General features: G+C 37.2%; 1 protein-coding gene across 2 annotated transcripts in view; it reads left to right on the top strand.

Moving 5' to 3' along the window:
- Nucleotides 1–21,257, top strand: part of Tmem116 (transmembrane protein 116) — a 112,383-nt gene extending 91,126 nt beyond the window's left edge. Inside the window, exons 5-12 of one of the 2 annotated variants that reach the window (XM_047561775.1) lie at nucleotides 10,575–10,679; nucleotides 12,869–12,922; nucleotides 15,654–15,703; nucleotides 16,600–16,683; nucleotides 17,017–17,155; nucleotides 18,923–19,067; nucleotides 19,999–20,072; nucleotides 20,797–21,257. In XM_047561775.1, the coding sequence (XP_047417731.1) occupies nucleotides 10,575–10,679; nucleotides 12,869–12,922; nucleotides 15,654–15,703; nucleotides 16,600–16,683; nucleotides 17,017–17,155; nucleotides 18,923–19,067; nucleotides 19,999–20,072; nucleotides 20,797–21,003 (858 nt within the window). In that variant the 3' untranslated portion in view covers nucleotides 21,004–21,257. The remainder of the gene's footprint in view (nucleotides 1–10,574; nucleotides 10,680–12,868; nucleotides 12,923–15,653; nucleotides 15,704–16,599; nucleotides 16,684–17,016; nucleotides 17,156–18,922; nucleotides 19,068–19,998; nucleotides 20,073–20,796) is intronic. The other variant, XM_047561776.1, reaches the window with a different exon arrangement.
- Nucleotides 21,258–23,832: the final 2,575 nt, after the last annotated feature.

Below are 23,832 nucleotides of genomic sequence, written 5' to 3' on the forward strand. Positions count from 1 at the left end.
GGCTTAATCTCATCCTCTGAAGTTTTTACTAAAATTTGTTAGAAGTCCAGAATATATCCTTTTCACTAGGATTAGTTTAGTTCTTTTACTAAAGAATGACCATTAAGAATTCTAGACTGCAAGCCTTGAGTATTCACCTAGATCTTTCCACTCTGAATTATCAGTGTGCCAACATTTTCCAGCCATATTCGAACTCTGGGAATTGTTCAGCTTACGGTTTTCAGACGGGTGCTCTTTGCTCACCTTTATGACATATTAAGGCACAACAGCTTAGTTTTCTGTGAGATTCAAAGGCATCCTTTTTTTTTTTTTTTTTTTTTTTGCGGTACTGGGGATTGAACTCAGGGCCTTGTGCTTGTGAGACAAGCACTCTACCAGCTGAGCTATATCCCCAGCCCTCAAAGGCATCCTTATGCAGATGTGTGGAGGCTTCTCTCTGTGTAACTCCCTTCTCACAGATACTTTGTGCTGAAAATTTTAGCACCTCACTTTCCTCAAACTCCAACCTCTGTCTTGTTAGCCTAGTGAGACCATTATGCTCTGCTTAGTTGTTCATTCTTGCACTGTGGTCTGAAACGTCCCTCGTGAAGGGAACTGGGACAATTACGGGGCTCTGTTTATTTGTTTCACTTCTCCTAAGGATCATAGTCCTGTGCTGCTTATTGTCATGTGTAAAGACAGTTTTAAAACATATTTTTTCAGTTTTTCATTATTTCTGATAGAAAATCAAGTCCAGGGCTGGGGTCATGGCTCAGTGGTAGAGCCCTTGCCTAGCACGTGTGAGCCATGGGGTTCAATTCTCAGCACCACACAAAAGTAAATAAATAAAGGAATTTAAGGATATGGTTACCTACCTGTCCTCCCACCCGCCCTAAATGATCCTGCCACCCCAACTCCTCCCATGACCTGGCCCTGCCCCTTGCCTGCCAAAAAGGGCCTGCCACCAAAAGTAACTAACTCCTCCCGTAGCCTGGCTCTGCTAAGGCTTTATATAAAGCCCAGAACCTGGTGGTGAGCAGCAGCCATTTTACCTCTGAAGATGAGCCACATGGGGTGTTTAATCGATTGACCCCGCTGAACATAGAAGAGCTTGCTGATCCGAGGTCTGCTTCCCACCTGTCATTTGTGCGCCATGTGCTTTCAATTGTGTCTGTCTACAACTAAAAAGAAAAGAAAGAAAACCAATTTCACTACCAGTTGCTGTTTTATGGTTAGATACAGAAATATGACTCATTTTAATTAATTAAAAATAATAACATTTTAACAGTTATTTTTAGTTTTGGGGAATTGAATCCAGGGCCTTTCATATACTAAACATACAGTCTACCACTGAGCTATACCCTCATCCCTGAGGCTGTTTTTTTAATTCTTATTTTTTGTACTGGGGATTAATCCCAGGCGTTCTTTATAACTGAGCTACATCCCAGACCTTTTTTTGTTGTTGGTGGTGGGGTGTTAGGTATGGAAAATGAAAAATCCCAAGAGAGTACAGCCTGGGAAAAGGACGTGAAAAAGAAACCCCTACATTGATAGCTTTCATCTCTTTCAAGATAAATCCTTTTTCAGGTGCTGGCCACAGGTGGGGAGAAGGTGTTTCATCAAACCTAGAATGATAGTCTCTGAGAAACATTAATCTCCTCCAAGATAAACCCTCTCCAGGTGCTAACCACAGACTCCCAACCCCAAAACCCAAATTCCTGAGGCCTAAACTGATACGCCGCACTAAATCATCTTTCAGTATAACCTGTATAAGGCCAAAGTCCTCCTTTGGCCAGTGGCTTATTTTCCACCAGGAGAGTGGGTCCATTGGGGGTATAATCCTGTTCCTGAATAAAAAACTGAGATGATCAGTGAAGTTTGCATCCTGCCTGGTCTTCTTGTGCTAACGGGGTGAGGGGGTGCTTGCGGAGGGGGGGTACTAGGGTTGTAACCTATGGCCAATTTACCACTGAACTACAACCCAGACCTTTTTATTTTGAGACAGGGACTGACTAAATTGCTTAGGGCCTTGCTAAATTATTGAGGGTAGCCTCGTATTAGGGTAACTGGTGCAAATATTCATGAGGGACACAGCTCTGAGTTCAAGCAAAGGTTTATTGACAGAGGGAGTCTGCCAGGCTGCCCCTCTGCAAGGCACAGCCGTCTGCAGGAGAAACTTCTAAACTGTATAGTCATGTACAATGGAGTAGTTAAAAAATTGGTCTGGCTTTGTGATTGTTACTTGACGTCTTTGCTGTGGTTTTGGTAGTTAGGGACTCTTTTGTGGTGGGCCTACCAGGAAGGTCATGCCTGGGTGGGTAGGTGCTAATTTTCAAAATGGAGTTACTTTGGCCTAAAGACCTTATACCTCAAACTTTTGATCCAACTGTCTCAACTTCCCAAGCCACTGGGAGTATAGGCATGTACCACCGTACCTGGCACATCCCAACTCTTTTTAGTTTTTGAGACAGGTCTGCTAAGTTACTGAGGCTGGCTGTGAACTTGCAATCTTTCTGCCTTAGCCTCCTGAGTAATTAGGATACCTGGCTTGTAATTCTTATTTTTAATGTAGTTTAATATTAATCTTTCCTTAGAGCTTTCTCTGTGTGAAAAACAAATAAACAGAGAGTTTTCCGTGTATATTTAAAAGAAATTCCTTTCTACCCTAAGAGATTGAAAATGTTTTTGTCTGTGTTTTCTATCAATTTCTTTATGTTTGCTTCTCATGTTTAGGTTCTAATGATACTGGAATGGTCATTTGTATGACTTAAGATTGGAGTCAAGTTTCATTTTTTCCTATATGGATTCACACTTATCCCCAAACCATTGAAAAGTATAGTTTTTCTTCCCAATTTGCAGTACCAACTTTGTCACATGTCAAGGGTTTATATATGGAAGGGTCTGTTTCTTGGTTCGTTATTTGGTTTCGTTAACCTGTTTGTTTATCTCTATGCCAGTATGATAGTCTTAATGGTATGGGTTTATAATTATTTTATGTTTTTGGGTGAGTCTTCCTATCTTGTCTCCTTCTTCAAGAGTATCTTCACTGTTGGCCCTTGTTCTTACTTGTAAATTTCAGAATTTGTTTGTGAAAGTCAATAACAAAACTTGCTGGAATTTTGATAAAACTTCTAAATCTGTGAATCATTTTGTAGAGCATTAACAGCAGTTCATGAAATTGATTGTCCATTACTGAGGTATTCTTTAATATCTTTCAACAGACTTTAATTTTCTTTGTAGAGACTCTGTGTGTTTTTAGATTTATTACTAAATCGTTCATATTATATATGTTATGTTTTATTCTATATAAGTATGTATTTATGTTATATATCTTATTACCATATATATCACACATACATTGCATATTTTGCTTTATATTCTAAATAAATTGTATAAAATATGTGCATTTTATATATAACATGAATATATGGCATTTATAACAGATTATTGCCATTATGTAGAAATATATAGTCCTTGCTTTTTGATTCAGCAACCAGTGGTGTATTGGAGCTGGTTTTACCAATTACTAAGTTTTCTGGAATTTTGTGAGCCAAATTAAAAACAATTAGAGGGCTAGAACTGTGGCTCAGTGGTAGAGCATTTGCCTGGCATGTGTGAGGCACTGAGTTCAATTCTCAGCACCACATATAAATAAATAAATAAAAGTCCATAAACAACTAAAAAAATTTTAAAAAACAATTAGAGTTAAAAATTAAGCTATATAAAGTTATAATTAAGTATACTATGTTAAAACAAGCATGATAAGTACTCAGCTATAATTTTCTGATTATATCTCCTATCACCTTTACTTTGGGGTTATCCATGTCCATTGTATCTGTATGGTAAAAATACTATGTATCACAATGCTCTTGCCTCCTAGCTTGCATCAGTGTGCATGTATATACTTGTTTGTTGTCAAATTAATTTCTTTGGGGGGTGAGTACTGGGAATTTAACCCACAGGTGCTCTACCACTAAGCTACATCCTTAACCAGTTATGGTATTTACACTACATAAATTAGTTAACACTTACCTACTTTCTGTCACTAACTGCTTTTTTCTATTATTAAAAAAAAAAAAAAAAAAAAATAGGCATGGTGGGCCCGCCTGTAATCCTAGTGGCTCAGGAGACTGAGGCAGGAAGATTGAGAGTTCTTAGCCACCTTGAGAAATTTAGTGAGACCCTAAGCAAATTAATGAGACCCTGTCTCAAAATAAAAAATAAAATTAATAAAGGACTGAGGATATGGCTCAGAGGTAAAGTGCCCCTGGATTCAATCCCTGGTATCAACAACAAAAAACCAAAAAACTTACAGTATGCAGTTTTTGTCTGTCTGGTTTCTTTCTCTTCACTTAAAACTTGAATGTGTGTGTATATTCAGGACTGAACCCAGGGGCACTTTGTCATTGAGTTGTATCTCCACCCCTTTTTATTTTTTATTTTGAGACAGGATCTTCCTAAGTTTCTTAGGGCCTCACTAAGTTGCTGAGGGTAGTCTTGAACTTGCAATCCTCCTGTCTTAGCCTCCTGAGTTGCTAGGGTTACAGATGTGCACCACCATGCCCAGCAGCATAAAACTTTTAAGGTACATCAACACTGTGATATGACCAATAGTTTGTTCTTTTTTATTGCTAAGTAGTATTCCATTGCATAGAGATACTCAAGATGCCTAATTTGTTTATTCATTCATCAGTTGATAAATATAGCTTCTGTGGACATTCTCATGTGAATATTTCTCTGTTTTCTCTTTTTATTTTTGGTATCAGGACTTGAACCCAGGGGCACTTAACCACCTATCCACATTCCTAACCCTTTTTGAAAATACTTTGTTTAGAGATAGGGTCTCTCTAAGTTGGTTAGGGCCTCGCTAAATTGCTGAGGCTGGCTTTGAACTCACAATCCTCCTGCCTCAGGCTCTGCCCTGAGCCACTGAGATGACAGGCCTATTCCACCACAACCAGCTGGATACATGTTTTCATGTCACTTGGTATGCCTGGGAGTGGAACTGTTTATTTATTTATTGCTCATTTTGGTTTTGATTTGCATTTCCTAATGATTAGTAATGTTGAACATCTTTTCCTGTGTTTATTGGCCATTTGAATGCCTTTTTTGACTCTAAGTCTATTCAAGTTCTTTGTCCATTTTTAAATGGGTTGTTTTTTGTTGAGTTGTATATTTTTTGATATTTTCGGAATACTAGACTGTTAAAAGATCTAACATTTGCAAATTGTACTTTCTCCCATTTAGTAGAACCTTTTCCCTTTCTTGTTTTGTTTTGTTTTTGCAGTACTGGGGATCGAACCCAGGGCCTTGTGCTTGTGAGGCAAGCACTCTACCAGCTGAGCTATCTCCCCAGCCCATTCACTTTCTTGTGATATTTTTTGATCATGAACTCTGAAAAAAAGTTTGTTTTAATTCACATAAAATTAACCATTTTAAAGTGAGTTCTGTGGCTTTAGTACTTTCACAATGTTGTGCAAATATTATCTAATTTCAAAGTAAAATGCCTTTTCTCTTTAAGTGGTTTCTCCCTATCTTCCATTCCCTCAGCATCTAGAAACCATCAGTCAGCATTATCTCTGTGGCTTTATCTGTTCTGAATATTTCCTATTATTGGAATCATTCAAAATGTAAACTTTTGTGTCTGGCTTTGTTCATCTAGCATATATTTTGAAAGTTCATCCATTTTGTAGTATGTATCAGTTCTTATTCATTTTAGAACTGAATAATATATTCCATTATATGCGTATACCCCAGTTTATCCATTTGTTTGTTTATGGATATTTGGGCTGATCTCATGCATATACTTGTACTTGTTTGAGTTCCTGTTTTCAGTTCTTTTGGGTATATGCCTGAGACTGAATTGCTGAATTATCTGGTAAAACTTTTCCCATTTTTGGTACTTTTAATTTGTTTGCATAGATCCAGATTTCTATCTGGTATCATCTGTTTTCTACCTGAAAAATTTCCTTTAACATTTCTTATAGTAATGGTCTGCCTTAGTGTATTCTCTCAGCTTTTATTTGTCTGAAAAAGTGTTTGTTTTTATTTTTTTCTTGAAAGGCATCTTTGCTTTGTAGAAATTTCCAGTTTGACTTTTTTTTTTCCCTCTCAGAATTTTCAAGATGTTCTTGTGTTCTAGATTGTATTGTTTCTGATAAGAAGTCTGCTATCTTTCTTATCTTTGTTCTTGTGTACATAATGTGTCTTTTTACTCTGCTTTTGGGATTTTCTGTTTATCATTGCTTACAGTAAGTTGATTACAGTCTACTCTGGTGCATTTTATTCATATTTCTTATGCTTGATTTTGTTAAGCTTCTCCAGATGTAATGATTTATTTCAAATTTGGAAAAACTTGTCCTTTGTTCTGCTTTGTTTTTATCTTTTTTTATATTTTTTTGGTAGATAAACATAATACCTTTATTTTGATTTATTTATTTTTATGTGGTGCTGAGGATCAAACCCAGTGCCTCACACGTTAGGCAAGTACTCTACCACTGAGCCCCAGCCCCAGCCCCGTCTCTTTTCTTTTTATTTCTTTTTTTTTTTTTTTTTAATTTCGCTTTTTTAGATTTTTTAAATTTGTTTTCTGTTTTTGTTCTCTCTCTACATCTTGGCTCTTTTTGGAATTCTGATATCATGTTTCTTATCCTACTTTCATTCCACAGCTCAGTGAGAGTTTGTTCATTTTTCAAAGTCTTTTTTTTTTTTTCTCTTGGTGGTTCAGTTTAAATAGCTGACATTTCTGTGTTTCTGTCTTCATGTTTACTAAATTTTTCTTTTTGAAGTTTCTAGTCTTCCACATTTCTTTCATACATTTTATTTTTACTTCTAAAAAGTTCAGTTTGTATTTTTAAAATATATATCTTGTATTTCTTGTTATGCTCATACTTTCTGATTTCCTATGCATTTTTGGACATAGGAGATTGATTGTTAATAGTTCCTTTAACATTTTTGCTTGTAGTACAGGGAATTAAACCCAGGGCCTTGCCTATGCTAGGCAAACACTACACTGAGCTACATCCCCAGTACAGTTTTATTTTATTTTATTTTATTTTGAAACAGTGTCTTATTATTTTGCCCAGGCTAGCTAAGAATATGTGATCCTGCTGCCTTAGCCTCCCAAGTAACTGGGATTACAGATGTGCGCCACTGTACCCAGCTTCTCAGTTTTAATTTGTGTTATTTCAGGGTCCATTTAAAAAAATTTTTTTTAGTTGTCAGTGGACCTTTATTTTATTTATTTATATGTGGTGTCAAGAATTGAACCCAGTGCCTCACACATGATAGGCAAGTGCTCTGCCACTGAGCCACAACCCCAGTTTGTGTGGGTCCATTTTTGTTGATTAATTTTCTCTTATTAATGGGTCGTATTTTCCTGCTTCTTTGCGTGTCTAACATTATTTTATTAGATGCCAGAAATTGCAGATTTTACATTGTTTATTATCCAATTTTTAAATATGTTTTTTTAATTTGGAAGGTGTGTTGTCTTGGATGCAGTTAACTGAGTCTGATCCTTTCAAGTTTCAAGTCGTGCCTGTGTTTTTTGCTTTTGTTTGGTCTTGCAGTACCAGGGATTGACCCCAGGGCCTTGTATATGCTAGGCAGCATTCTACTGAGCTACATCCCTAGTCGTTTATATTTTTTATTTTGAGACAGGCTCTCACTAAGTTGCCAAGGTGGCCCCAAATTTTCAATCCTCCTGCCTCAGCCTCCTTAATTGCAGGGATTCCAGGTGTGCCTCACCACACCCAGGTAGCCTTTAAGCTTTATGAAGACAATCTTTCATGTACAGATCTCTCTTACTGAGGCAGAACTCTTCTTGTGATTATGCTCTGTGTTTTAGTAAGTCTCACCACTCTGCCAGATGAGAATATGAGCTATTCCTGGCCCTAACTGAGCTTTGGGGATTGCTCCACCTATTTTTTTTTTTTTTTTTTTTACAATAAAGTTTATTAGCTGTTCTCCTCTTTCTCATAAATGGAATGGATAATGTTGCTAATTATTTACAAACCAGTATTCATTTAAATTTTAATGAGGAGGTTGTCAAAAACCACATATTTAATAAGCAACTCCAAAGAGCAATGGGAATCCAAATGATATTATTAATAAAAAGGACCAGAGAAATTGAGTTCTGAAGTAACTTCTACCTTTCAATAAAATATCTTAAAATTGCTCACCATGATGATCTGGGCAACTCTAGTGCAGAGCAGCTACACAGGATGAAAGGTGTCTGAGGGGGAAACTCACACATAAATAGGGTTTTTGCCTGTTTTCCTATTAATAAAAGGAGGAGAACTGGAAGGAAAGGCAGAGGACCAAAATCAAACCCAATGACAAGAAAAACGACGAAACAAAAACAAAAACAAAAACAAGCACCACCCCCCTGCCCTGCCCTGGGAACCTTTTGAAAATTTCTGTAGAAGAGGAAAACATGCTCATACTTTTACTTGCAATCTAATTTCCATAGAGGCTTCTTCTCACAACCACTGTACTCCTGTTTTCCGTTCACATGATTAAGGAAGATAAGCTTGATCAATTTATATTTAATTTAAAAATCAAACAAAAAGTTAAGAGTAGGTGCTCCACCTATTTTTTAAAAATATTTTTCTAGTTGTAGATGAACAGCATCCCTTTATTTTATTTGTTTATTTATATGTGCTGCTAAGGATTGACCCCAGTGCCTCATGCAGGCTGGGCAAGTACCCTGCCGCTGAGTTGCAGCCCCAGCCCCCTACCTAGTCTTTTCTGGTGGCTCTTTTCTTTGGTCATGCATAGATTAATACTCAAAGACTTGGGAGACCTCTGATTTCCAGAGCATTGTAACTCCGTGTAGTTACCTCTTCCCTGATGTTCTAGTTAACAGATTTAAGCAGCCTCCTCCTCCCAAACTGAACTCTGTTTCCTCAGCTCAACCAAGAAAACAATCTGTTAGGATCCCTCCTCCCTGCCACACACACGTGTTTTCCAGTCAGTGAGCTGGGGAACTCAGTGAGTCCCCTTTCTTTTCCACCTTATTCTTTCAGGGATTGTTGTTCTTCACTATTTCTTGTCTGCTGTTTAACAACTAAATGTTTTCATATATTTTGCTCAATTTTTAATTGCTTAAGCCTGGAGGGTGAATTCTGTTCCTGTTATTTATCAATGCTGAAAGTAGAAATTCATTTCCTTACATTTTGTCCTGCTGGTTGTTTGTTATCATGTCTATTCTTTGATGCTTTTAAAGAGCCTTTAAAAAAAAATTGTCTAGGGCTAGGAAGTAGCTTAGTGGTAGAGCACTTGCCTAGCATGCCTGAAGCCCCGGGTTTAATCCTCAGCACTGTGTGCACATGCATGTTCATACACCCACACACCCACACACATAGCCAGACACACAAATATATATTTATCTTTAAAAAATACTTTATCCTGCATATTTAATACTTTGAATGGAAATTTTGATTCCATAGCCTAACTCAGGCTGTTAATATGGGTTCCCCAAAACTCAAGCAAGAATTTAATCACCATAGTTATATATATATTAATGGTAGTAAGAGGGTGGAAATATACTCTGTAATTTTGAGGGGGATTGGGGGTACTGAGGATTGAACCCATGGACTCTAAACCACTGAGCCACATCCCCAGTCCTTTTCATTTTTATTTTGAGACAGGATCTTGCTAAATTGCTTAGAACTTCACTAAGTTGCTGAGGCTGGCCTCAAACTTGGAATCCTCTTGTCTCCCAAATTGTTAGGATTACAGGCATGTGTCACTGCACATGGCTTTGACTATGATATTTAGAGATGAGGCCTTTAGGAGATGATTTGGCTTTATAAGTAGAGGGAGAGGGAACAGACACAGACACAAGTGTTCCCTGTCTCTAAGCTGCCCCCAAACTCTGTCGCCAAGAAGGTCATCACCAAATGAGAGTCCTTAGACCCTTTACCTCCAGAACTATGAACCACAATAAATCTCTTTTCTTTAAAAGTAACTCACCTCAAAAATGTTATTATAGTGATGAAAAATAGACTTACAAAGCTACCATTATTAGAAATAGAAATTCTTATTGCCTTTTCAATTAAAATATAATAGAAAAAGATTCTGTGATACCCTCATAAAAGTGGAACAGTTAGCCAGGCACAGTGGTACATGCCTATAATTCCTGTGACTCACTGAGGCAGGAGAATGGCAAGTTCAAGGCCAGCCTCGGCAACATAATGAGAACCTGTATCAGAATGAAATGAAATGAAATGGTGAAATGAAATGAGATAATGGGGAAAAAAAAAAAAAGCTCAGTGGTATTTACTATCATGCACAAAGTCCCTAGTTTCAGTACTTAATACTGAAAAAAAAGAAAGTAAAGTGAAACAATTAGATGAGAGGAGGTAGATAATCCTATGGTTCCTCTGAACAATCAAAAGGATAAAATAAAGATGTTGGGCATGTTTTAGGTAGGCCTGAGTAGAATTCCTGGATGTGACTGATTTACATGGTAGGGATACTAGATGGTATGTTACTAATAAGCCTGCAGGTAGGATTCTCATATTGGAAAATAATGAAATAAATTTAAGGAAGAGAGGGACAGTTATGATGGATTGTTTCAATTTTTAACCTAGGTATTCTACATTTCCTCATTTCTCTACACCATCAATTACATCTGGTATTTGTGCACAGAACTAAGGATGAAACACAACCAGAGTGGACAGAACACATCTCCACTGGTAAGTTTATTCAGAGCTGATAGTTAAGAACAGTGTGCTAAAATATACTCATAACATCTCTGATAAACAGTGTAAGCACTGAACACTAGCTGAGTGAATTTGTGGAGGTTAGTGAAGGTAAAACCACGTTTCCACAGAATTTCCATTTTATTGATGTTACTTCCTCTCCTCCATTTCCTTACACATACACGCAAAAGATTTTATTATGAGAAACATTATTTACAGTACTGCCATTCCTGCCTTGTTTGATTCAATGTGGGAAATCCTTGGCTTCATGCCATCCATCATTGTTAGCAGAGTAAAGAAAATGGTCTTGGAGGACTGGAGTATAGCTCAGTGGTAGAGCACTTGCCTAGCATGGGAAAGGCCCTGCGTTCCATCCCTAGCACTGCATAAGAAGCTGGGTGGGGGAAGGTCCTGGAGAAGAGTCAAGGAGGTGCTGCTGTCTACTGACATGAGATTTGGGGTTCAGGTTTTAGGGAAAGTGTTCTGCACTGTTCTGTTTCTTCATTATGTGTGGGTGATGGTATTGACTTGTTGAAGTGCAGAGGAATTGAATGTGTGGTAGTCCAAAAACAAGATGAATCCCGAAAACACTTGTCTTTCCTTCTTTAATTCTCAGAGTTGGAGGCACTCTCCAGTATGACAATGATAAAAGAGAAGAGAATGCTAAGTCAGTACATCTGAATTCTTTCATGTTTGTGCATATTTTACATATCACATAATTCATCAATTTCAAGTGTACAATTCAGTGATGTTTTAATTAAATTTACCAAGTTGTGTAATCATCATAAATCAATTTCAGAATATTTCTTTACCCCAATAAAATCTTTCATGCCCTTAACCATGCCCTTCTCACTCTCTGCTCTAGGTAATCAGTAATCTACTTTCTTTCTCTCTAGACCTCCCTTTTCCGGACCTCTCATATAAATTCAGTAATACCATATGTGGTCTCTTGTGTTTCTGTGGTTTCTTTCACTTAGCATAGTGCATTTGAAGTTCATCCATTGTAGCATGTATAAATAATTCATCCTTTTTTACTGCCAAATGGTATTTCCTTGTATAATAAAAATTGAGTTTATTTCTAATTCTTTCAATATCGCTAAGTAGTAGATGACATTTTTTATGATGTTATCATTTCTTATTTGAGGGAGTACTGGGGATTTAACCCAGGGACAGTTTACCACGGAGCCACATCCTCAGATCTTTTTAATAATTTTTAATTTTGAGACAGTGTCTTACTAAGTTACTTAGGGCCTTGCTAAGTTGCTGAAGCTGTCCTTGAACTTATGATCCTCCTGTCTCAACCTCCTGAGATTACAGGTGTGTGCCACTGCACCTGGCTCAATTTTCATTTCTTTAAAAGTCTTGTGTATTTTAATCTTATTATACATATCTTACTAAATATTTTAATCTTATTTCTGCAGTATTTGTTCTGCTCCCTTTTTTTTTTTTTTTTGAAGGGGGACTTTTCATTAAGAGCATGTAGAGGTTGTAGTTCAGTGGTAGAGAGCTTCCTCATATGTGTGAGGTGCTGGGTTTGATGAATAAGGGTCCATGAACAATTTAAAAAAATTTTTTTTAAAAAAGAGCATGATAGAGTAAAATTGTTTGGAAGACCTTTCAACACCTTTCTCCAGATCCTATAGATCACTTTTAGAACCAATGAAAGGGGTATCCTCTTAGGCACATGATGAAACTCAGTAAATATTTAGATGAATAAATAGGAAAGACCCCTGGCTGTATATCCTTATACATATTTGTCTGCATATAGAATCTTAAGAAAGGACATTTGAGGTAAATCAGGAGATTTATTTTTTAGCCACTTGTTCTGGCCACTTACCCCTCTATATGACCCTTGAGCATATCATCTCCTTTTATTGGGCCTCTGTTTTTCATCATAAAATGTAGAATTGGCCTATGTGGTCCTTAATATACATTCCAATGCTATGATTCTATGAAATCTTCATCTCTTTTTTTTTTTAATTTCAAGAAATTTATTTTTAAGAAGAATACTTATTTTAGTAACTACATTTTTCCAAATAGATAAATAATTACAATTCAGTTTTCAAAGAATTGTTTTGTATGACAAAAGATATTACCTTGTTCTAGGACTCAGGAATATCTTAGTTGTGTTGTGAAGTTCTGGTAACCTGTAACAGTGACTTTCCAACTTTTCTTGACTACAGCAGTTTCAGAAGTTCAGTCCATGGTCAACCAACTCCATAGCTCTGGGCCCCAAGGTGAGAACATAATGACTGAAGGGCATGGCAGAGGGAAGCAGCTCAGGACCTGGCAACTAGGAAGCAGGAGAGCTGACTCACTTCTTTTATTTATATATATATATATGTATATATATATATATAATATATATTTATTATATATTTATATATATGTAACTATATATATATATATAGTTATAGATAGATGCAATACCTTCATTTATTTATTTTTATGTGGTGCTGAGGATCAAACCCAGTGCCTCATACATGTGAGGCAAGCGCTTTGCCACTGAGCTACAACCCCAGCCCTGTGACTCACTTCTTTTTTTCTTAATTTTTTAAAACTATTTATTAATTGTCAGTGGACCTTTATTTTACTTATTTATGTGTGGTGCTGAGACTCAAACCCAGTGCATTGCTCATGCCAAGCAAGCGCTCTACCTCTGAGCTACAACCCCAACCCAACTCACTTCTTAAGAAGATATTTATCTGGCTTTTTCGTAGCCTTGTTCAAGATGCTCACTGTTGAAGGAGGGCAGGGGTAGAGAATGTTTTTAAAATCCCTCCCTCCCTTCCTGTCTTTCTTTCTTCCTCCCTCATTCCCCGCTTCTTTCTCTCTGCTATAAGGAGAAAGGGCAGGAGGAAATCATGGAAAAACAAACATAAAGAGATCCCTTAAGCAGCATCCTGAACAAGATACTAGAGTCAGTAAAAGAACTGTTCAGTAGAACTTTTTGTAATACCCAAAATTTTATTCACTGTACAGTTAAGTAGTTACTAGCCATGTGTGGCTACTGAGCACTTGAAATGTAACTAGTGAGAGTGAGGAACTGTATTTTAAATTTTATTTTATCTTCATTTTAGTTTAGCTGCAAGCAACCAGACTATATTCTGGGACCTTTTTCTTATGTTTACCTCTGGACATTTAACACTTATAATTATTCTTCTGTATCTTCAGTTTGTATGGTTTCCTTGCTCCCTACAAGTTAGTAAGGACCCATGGCTGTTTATCCTTTTACATATTTGTCTGCATAATCCTATAATCCTAGAACTAGAAGACACTACAAAGAAACAGTTCATTTTTCTCTCTTTAGGTAGATGAATGCTTAAAAAGTTCAAAAGTCTTACAGGGTTAGTATTTCACATTTTTATTTTCATTCATTAATTTACTAATTCATTCAAAAGCCAAGGGACTGATTGGAATTTGTGAGCACTTATTCAGTCACAAAGTAATTTCCTGAAGAAAATGCTCCGAGACCAGAAGCCAAGGATGGAGACAACATGGGGGAATGTTTCTGAGAGGAATAAATTAATCTTTGAAGGAAAAATTGGAGAGACATAAGATTAGCTCTCATATATGATAGTCTCTTTTCTGTACTCACAGATACATATACTACTCTTTTTAACCCAGGTGATACCATTAGTTTCAAGGAGTCAAACTCTAGTCTAAAATACTCCCCAGTGCTTATTATTCTGCCATTGTAGCTGTATACTAAGAACTGCAAAGATCTTTTTTTCATCTTTGAATTCTTTTCTAAATGCCCTAGGAAGACTTCTACCATAAACTATTAGCAGTAAGCTTTTTATCAGAGATCCATTTGTCAGGTAAGAACAATAATTAAAGAGCAGATAACCACCTGACAGAATAAAAAGAGGAGACGGGAAGCTGGTGGATGAGGTCACTAAAAACTAATTTTACACATTTCCTTCAAGTCAACAACAGCTGTCCTACTTAAAATCATTGCTATTCCTGGTTCAGACTTCTCAAGGAAGATCAGTGACCATTCTCTAATTATGATTAATTGCTCACTTAGTGTGTATTTGTTAATGACCATTCCACAGTAGGATATGATTTCTACCTTAAAATAGAAAGAAAAAGGCTTTCTATTCTGTTACCTACTTAAAGTGTTTTGTTCAAAATCTTTCATCCTAAAGTCCCATTGGGAGAAATGATTCCTCTTTTAGATGGGTTAATCTTTTAGAAGTTTTACAGTGTCCGATCTAAATAAGGAGTTTTTGTTTGTTTTGCAGTGCTTGCCTTGTGTTTGCTGAGCATAGACACTACCACTGTGTTGCATGCCCAGGGCAACAAGTAGAGTCTTTAAGGGTTCTATCTTTTAGATTCTGAAAGTCTTACATCCAAAGAGCTGATTGATTCTGCACTATTTTATTAACACTTGCCTATTATAATTTCTGCTGGTCATCTTATAGACAGAGCTTCATAGGCTCTGAAAAAACCCACACCTTTCTGAGTCTAAAAGAAAAAAAGAAATATTATTAAATGATGCAGGGTTACTGTGTGATTTCATATTTGTCTTTCTTCCTAAGAAAATTTGTTTGGGTACTTAAATCTTATATTAAACTACATCCTGCAGCCTCTTTTTTTTTTTTTTTTTTTTTTTTGGTACTAGGGATTGAAACCAGGGGCTCTTAACCACTGAGCCATATCCCCAGGTGGCTTTGAACTCGTGACCCTCCTGCTCAGCCTCCTGGGCCACTGGAATCACAGGCTTGTGCCACTGTGCTCAGCTTATTCTGTTTTTTTTAGAATATAGTAATACAGATAAAATTGTATCATCTATAATGCTAAGGAGCTATCTGTTTCATGAATTCTATAGCAAACGTTGCTTGAGAGAGTAAATTGGCTCTTGGAAACCTTTTTGTTCTATGGAGTGGTATGTGATGATCTGGTATTTATTGTAATGTGTTTGGCAATGTCATAAGACAGTTTTTACATTTATTTGTTTCACAGGTTGTAGATTATACTTGTCGAGTTGGTCAAATCACCCTCATTTTGTCAAGGTAAGATTTTTTTTCTTTTCCTCTTACTAAGAGGAAAAGACTCTCATTTTTCTAGTGCCCAGGTAGGAAGAAATAGTTGGGTGTCCTTTATGTCCATTGTCACTCCTAAATCCTCACAGACCCTTACTGAGTAGGAAGCAATAAATATGTGATCTCTAGTTCTTTTTCCCACATAACTGGGGAATCCGTTTGCTGTTACAGAATTGGGTTTTAGCCCTAGTTCTATCATCAACTCTATGTGACCTTGAACAAATTCCTTTGCGTTTTTGGATCTCCAAATTCCTGTTCTTATGAGTTGTAATACAAGGTCTTCAAGATCTTATCCACTTTATAACATTAGGTGAGACTATAAGAATTATAAAGTCCAGAAAGGGTCTGGATCTCACCTCAAGTGACAGTCACATCAGGGTTGATTTTAGCCTTTGTAACATTTGCTCCTAAATCTTTATCTCTTACAGGGAGTTGGCTATATTTGACTAGATAACTAGCTGCCTATTTAATGGTATACTTTGAGAAAGCGCTCAGGAAGGGGCTAATGAGAATGAAGTTATTCCTGGCTACCATGAAAAGTGAAACAGGCTGCACACAGAGCTCCTTGGTAGATTTTCCTTTCATTTTGACCCACTTAGAATTTTATCTGACCATACAATATCAGAGATTCTCTGGATACTCTGTTAGGGTTCATTAACCAATGTACGAAATCCATTTCCTTCTATACATCCCCAAGAACTGGAAAGTAAGGATACTTAAGGTATTCAGGTATTTTCTTGAATAATTAAGTATGTATATTTGTGGAGATCAGTGGGGTGATGTGGTTGTGGGTGGGAAGATATTCTGCAAAGGGGGAAAAGCATGAAAAATGCTGGATATTGGGATGGTAACTTTTTTCCTTCCAGCCTAATACCTCTACTATTGATGACACCTGTTTTCTGTCTGGGCAATGCCAGTGAATGTTTCCACAACTTCTGTCAGAGCAACAGGTAAGAAAGAACCAAATCTGTCATTTTTATCATGAATCTGTTCTTTTCTATAATAAACCTAGAGAAAAGACTTTTTACATACCTTCTGTCCAAGGTGCTTGTATTGGAAAAGGGCTGTGAAACAAGATGTAGTCAAGCCTAAAAATATACAGATAAAAACATAACATAACAAAGTGAGTACAAGATAATGTGTCGTGAGAAGGAACAAAATCTTATGGATAAGAGTTAGCAAAATGATAAGTGCAGTTACATATTCATTAACTTGTTGCACTGAGTGAATATCTCATGTCTGACAGCTATTGTAGTACTCCTGTTCACTGATTTGTTTCCTAGGTGTATCCTGATGCACTCACCACCATCAGTCATGGCCGAACTCCTGCCTTCTGCCAACACATCTGTCTGCAGCACACTTTATTTTTATAGTATCACCATTTTCTTGGCTAGCTTTTTACTCAGCCTCCTAACTATTATGGTATGGTACTACTCTCCCCACCTTTGTGGAAAGAGTGGGGACTGGAGGAGACAGATTAATATTCCCAGGGCCTGGGGAAGATAGGACCAAGAGGCACTTCCTAAGGTCCTAGCACCAAGAAAGTATCCAAGAGATCTTGACAATATAATTACACCACCTCAGTTTTTTGAGTATCCTAAATCAGATGATGAGTGGGAAAAAGAGCTTGTTTGGGAACTGAGACAGGAGGATTTTGAGTTCCAGGTCAGCCTCAATAACTTGGTGAGACCCTCAGCAACTTAGTGAGACCCTATCTCAAAATGAAAAAAGTAAGAGTTCATTTCATGAAAATTATGTTTACTCTAGAACTAATATATATTTGTTGATCCCCATGGAGGACCAGACCAGAAAATTCATGATTCAAGTATATCCCTAATACAAAATGACATTCTAGGACACAGGACTTTTGCTTTGATATAATTTGATGTAATTTTCCAAATAATGCAAGCATATTCTTTTCTTAATTCTTTTTTAGCCACCATAAGTTTCCACGTATACTGTGTCTAACTAGAGTTTAAATGCTAAGTAGCTTATGCAGCTATCATGTACTTATTTGATATCACCAGATTGATGTAGAATTAAAATGATCAGCCAAGTGATAGTAAGTTATGTGTACATAACTGCTCAGTACAAAAGCAGTAAGGTAATGTGCCTTTTTACTTACCACATCTGCATTCTTTTCAGTATCATTTTCTCCTCTCCTCATATTCTAGTTGAGGAATTACAAACTACCTACAAACCAAGTTTACCCTACAGTATTTTGTGTTACTATCACCTGTGAGCCAGATATAATTATGGGAAATTTCCTTTGGCAGTTTAAAAATAAGCTATGAAGATAGCTCAGCCCAGATCAGTAAATTTGCAAAGGGTGATTAGTTTTTATTAAAATGGATTTGATGGCTTACATTTGGAACTGATTGACAATAAAGATGGGTCCCCCCCAAGGCCTGAAATTCTAAAAATTCTTTTTTGCTACTTAGAATAGCTCAGGCTGCAGTGGACATTCAGAATTAGCATTCCAGATTCTTATTAAGTGAACAGATAGATATAAATATCCTCAAATAGGTTCCGGCTTCTTTTTGATTCTTCCATTTGTGGGTAAAGAAGACTATGGCTGCACTTGATTAAGTAATTGAGTTATTAGAGAATGGATTTGGGTTGTTAGGGCAAAGATTCAGATTTGAGAAGATTTGTTACCAAGTTTATCACCTTCTTACTGCCTACAAAAAAATGACATTGGATTTATAACCTGATTTGTATTTCCTTCATTAGCTAAACCTAATTCAGATAGCTGACAAATGGAAGGGAAAAAAAAGTCTATCTTCCATCTAAGGGCAAGAAAAGACTTACTAAAACTTTTTGCTTAAAATCGAGTATAAGGTCAGCCATGGAGCCGAAGTAATTAAGGGTATTATTCTTTATAGCACAGTCTTTAATAAAATATTTAAAAAAGAGGGTCTAGTTAAACTGTATTATCATGTATAACTAAAAATAATGAAAATGTTTTTAAAAAGAGGGTCTAGTTAGAGCTTACTTTTAAATTTCTTGAGTATGTACGATTTAGCTTGGTAGTAGGAGGGCTGAGTAATTTTCTGTCAGAAAAAGCCTGTCTCAGCTGGTAAAACCTGGTCTGTCCTATTGCAAGATACTTAGAGAATGATCCTTCTAAAATGATGGAAATTTTTACTAAACCTTAGGCAAACTCCTCACTGCTACACTTATGTTTAGGTCTTACTCATCCAAGCCCAGACAGTATGTAAGAAGTTTGTGAAATCATCTGACTTTCTGGGAACTGAACAGCAGGTAGTGACTCACATTGAGGAGCAGCGAGTGCGCTTCTATCCAGTGACCTTCTTATGCTGCTGGGGTCCAGGTAGGTATAGTAACAGGAAGAGTTGGGAGTGAAAAGGGCAACAGTATATTGGGTTCTGATCAAGCCAAGTGATCTCACCAAGGCAGATAACTGTAGATTCCTGTTCAGCTTATAAAATTTATGTTGGCCCCACCCATATTTCCCTGATCCCCCAACTCTTTTTTCCTTTTTATATTGAAATTAAGGTAATTGGGCCTGAGGTGCAAGCTGATATAAGAATGACAGAATTCATCTATTAACACCTGCCTTTTAAGTTGATAGTGAGGATAAGATTGGATAATGTTTATGAAAGACCTTGGTAAATTCTAATACTCTAAGTAGTGTAAATTATTTTTCTGGGAACGATGGCACACGCCTGTAATCCAGCCATTTGGGAAGCTGAGGCAGGAAGATCCAAGTTCAAGGTCAGTCTTGGCAACTCAGCAAGACCCTGTCTCAAAAGATAAAAAGACTGGGCATGGTGGCGCATACCTGTAATCCCAGTGGTTTGGGAAGCTGAGGGCAAGAGGATCATGAGTTCCAGGTCAGCCTCAACTTAATGAGACCCTGTGTCAAAACAGAAAGTTAAAAAAGGGCTGGGTATCCCCAGTACCAATAAAATGAAATAATGGCTGGATGCATAGCTCAGTGGTTAAGCTCTCCTGTGCCCAACCTCCAATACAGAAAAAAGTTTATCATCTTCCTAGTATATCTTGCCACTGTTGTCACACTAATCATCTGCAAAGTTTATGAAAGACCTTAGTAATCTAGTCCTTAATCAATAAGGACTAGAAGTCAGAGGCCTGTGGTTTGCATAACTGGTTAATCTCCCTATTGATATTCAGTAAGCTCATACCTTCCATTCTAATAATGCTCAGACATGTGTACTGAGGAAGTTTATGCTTCAGGCAGTGAGGGCTAACAACAGAATTTACATGTTCTATATTCACAGCTGTTGTGCTGATAATCATAAAGCTGACCAAGCCACAGGACACCAAGCTACATATGGCCCTTTATGTTCTTCAGGTAACACCTTCAAAATCCAGGATTTTTCTTCTTATACCCTCTTGTCCTACTCTCTTACAGTGACATTAGTCAGTAAGCACAATTTCCCCACCCTCAAAGGAAAAGAGAATGTGTATTATTTATGCCCTGTTATGACAAATGTGAAAATTTCCTCAGAGCAGGGCAGATGCTTTGGTAGAAGTGCTGCTGTGTGCTCCAGAGCATATGTATCTTTCGTCAACTTCATTTTATTGATGTGTTTTTAAGAGATGAGTAGACCGAAAAGACAACAGCAGCAAAAAAAGGTCTACCAGGCACATTCTTAAGAAACACTGGTAGTCTTGATGCTCTCCAATCCAGAGTGGATTGAATGAGATTAATTAACCTTTCTTAGTGAACGTGGTGGGTGGGAGGTAATGGAATGATTCTCCTCATTTATCAGACTGACGAAAGAATGATTGATAAAGTTATCTCCAAGAAATGGATCAATAAGGGGGGGGGCATTGAAGCCACTTCATTGTCCTCACATATATACTAAGAAATATGATGAGCTGTTAGTCAATATGTTAAGATGTAAAGAGTGAGTTTAGAAAGAGCTAGAAAAATATAAAAAATAGAATACCAGATCTTGATGTTTGAGATAGAGGAAGTATAACCATGCTTCATAAACAAGGGTTGTGGGGCTTATTCCTGGGTCTCTGCAAAACCTGAAGAGTGGATTCCATCACCCCTGCCTCTCCTCCAGGCTCTAACAGTGGCATCCCAGGGTCTGCTCCACTGTGCAGTACATGGATGGACACAGCACAAGTTCCACCAGCTAAAGGAAGAGGCGCAACGTGATGTGGATACCCAGACACCATTATTATGCTCACAGAAGAGAATCTATGGCAGAGGCCTAGATCCATTAGAGTCTACCATTACTTTTGCCACTAGCTCCTCCACCATTCTTTGAAATTACAATGCTGGAATATCCAGGAACTGAAATTATTTATCACTAATGAATTGGGAAGAATGTTGGGTAACCATATCCTACACCAACTTCCTTAACAAGACCCCCTGAAACTCAAGAAATAGAATCAAGAGTAAGTGGGATGGCTTCAAATAAAAAAACTTCTGCATAGCAAAGGAAACAAGAGCATAAAGAGAGAGCCTATAGAATAGGAGAATCTTTGCTGACTACTCTTCTGACAGGAGATTAATATCCAGACTATATATAGAACTCAAAAAACATAATACCAAAAAAAAACAAGTGACCCAATCAATAAATGGGGAAATGAACTAAACAGACATTTCTCAAAAGAAGAAATTTGTTGGCAAATGGCCAAGAAATGTATGTAAAAAATGTACAACATCCTTAGCAATCAGGGAAATGCATATCAAAACTACCCTGAGATTTTATCTCATTCCAATTAGACTAGCAATTATCAAAAATACAAATAATAATAAATATAGGTGAGGACATGGGGGGAAAGGTACACTTATGCATTGTTGATGGAACTGCAAATTAGTACAACCATTATGAAAAGCAATATAGAGATTCCTGAAAATACTAGGAATGAACCCATCATAAACCCAGCTACCCCACACCTTGATATATATCCAAAAGAGCTAAAAGCATACTATAGTGACACATGCATATGAATATTTATAGCAGCACAATTCATAATACTCAAGTTACATCACCAGCTCAGGTGTCCCTTAATAGAAGATTGGATAATGAAAATGTTATATATGCCCCCCCACACACACACACATGCACACTGGAGTTTTATTCAGTCATAAAGAAGAATAAAATTATGACATTTTCTGGCAAATGGATGGAACTGAAGACCATCATGCTAAGTGAAATAAGCCAGTTTCAGAAAGTCAAGGGAAGTTAGAGAAAAATAAGGTATTAGAAGTTGGGGGGTATTGGGAAACAGTCTCATGAGAACAGAAGGGAGAGCAGTGGAGTAGAGGAAGAATGAGGGAAAGGGAGGAGGGATGGGAAAGGGGAAGAACAGCAGAATGAAATTAACCAAACTGTTGTGTATGTATAAACATATAATGAATTTTACTTTTATGTATAACTGTAACGCACCAATTAAAAAATAAATCAATTAAAAAAGAATTACCAGGGGGTTTTGGGTTTTTTGGTCATAATGAGAGTCAGAGATGACACGTGCAGCTGAGCCACTGTTCAAATTATCCCACTAACCCTAGAAGTGACAATAGCCATAGACATAGAGGCAGTTCTTAAAATTATTATAAACATCCCTCCCATGACACTTGTTAAGTTTGTGGTCATAGTAGAATAGAGTGATATCTAAGTAGGTTTGATGGTAGAAATCTTCTGTGGACCATGTAGAATACTATCCTTCATTTTCCTGTGGCTTCAAAAACATCAGTACTTCAACACTTCATTTCTTCACGGGGTACTGGTTGCTCGATTTTTTCAATGTGTGGGAGCCTTAGATCCATTTTGCACAGAACTTAAACATTTCTTTAGACTCGCTGCCATGGTTTTCAACCATATTCCATAAATAATGATAACTTTTCCAGGCAACTCTTATACCCTTTCCAAAGATTTTATAGCACTGATTCTTCAGTACTGGCCCTGGTAACAGTAACATTGTTCTTTGCGAGGAGTACTGTCTTGCTTGTGTGTGTCTGTCTGTCACCACTTGGAGGTGCCATTACAGTACTCTGGGAGGCCACTCATCCATGATGAAGCCTTATGCTCACAATATAGGTTTCCAAAGGAGCTCTGGAGGTCATTTTATTAAACCAGCAGTTGATGTTGTGCTCATACAACATCTGATCGAAGTCCTTATTTACAGTAATAAATTCATTGTGTAGTACACAGGTTCTGGCCCTGGAACTTGTAGGCCACACAGTTATGCTTTATTCCCAAGCTATGGCAAAGCTTATGAGCCAGGAGAACTGAAAAATGAGTTATTTCTTCATGAGAGAAAAATTCAACAGTGGTTGCATTTTAGTAGGCTATCACGGAAAATTGCTTGACCCAGCTGCTTCCTTAGCTTTTGGTCAATGGTCATATGAACAACAACATGTTTCACACTTCCCAAAAGATATATTGAAATGTTTTTGGAAGATTTAGGGGTATTTTCACTGGTTTTCTCTCTGTCCATGTCTTTAACCCAGTAAATACTACTCGCACACTTGGCTCCTTCATCTAAAACTTGACCAGTGTGTGGATATCTATTACCATGTGTTGTTTATTCACATTATTTCACATTGTGATTGACAATAAACAGTTCTGTATATCTGGGAAGTGACCATACATAGATGACATGGGGACTGATTCTCTTCTGCTCTGAAATTGTGAAGTGGTTGGAAGACCCTCTTGTTCATCCCCACTGACCGCACAGGACTCACCTGATTTTAAACCATATGTAAACCACATACCCAAAGTTGTTTTTATCTATCTATTTATCTATCTCAATTCCCCTTTTCCCTGAGTAACTGCTGATAATCAAAAGAGACATCTGTATAACCCTCTGAATAACCATCATAGTAGCAGTCATTTTGCATAAAAGGCATATCCAAATTCAGTTTGACGTGTGACAGGGAAGTTATTGACCAACAGTCCTTTCTTTTGCTTAAAATTAATGATCTTCCATTTTCCTCATCTGAGCAGGATCTAGGCCACCTTTTCTACTTATTCTTCTAGTCTTATGAACACCATCAGGTTCCTAGAGAAAGCTATTTGATAATAAAGAGATTCCATTTATATCCCTTGAAAAAGAGTCACTGTGAGCAGCAAGATAACATGTGATGT

This window comes from Sciurus carolinensis, chromosome 8 (assembly GCF_902686445.1).
Source record: "Sciurus carolinensis chromosome 8, mSciCar1.2, whole genome shotgun sequence".
Taxonomy (NCBI): Eukaryota; Metazoa; Chordata; class Mammalia; order Rodentia; family Sciuridae; genus Sciurus; species Sciurus carolinensis.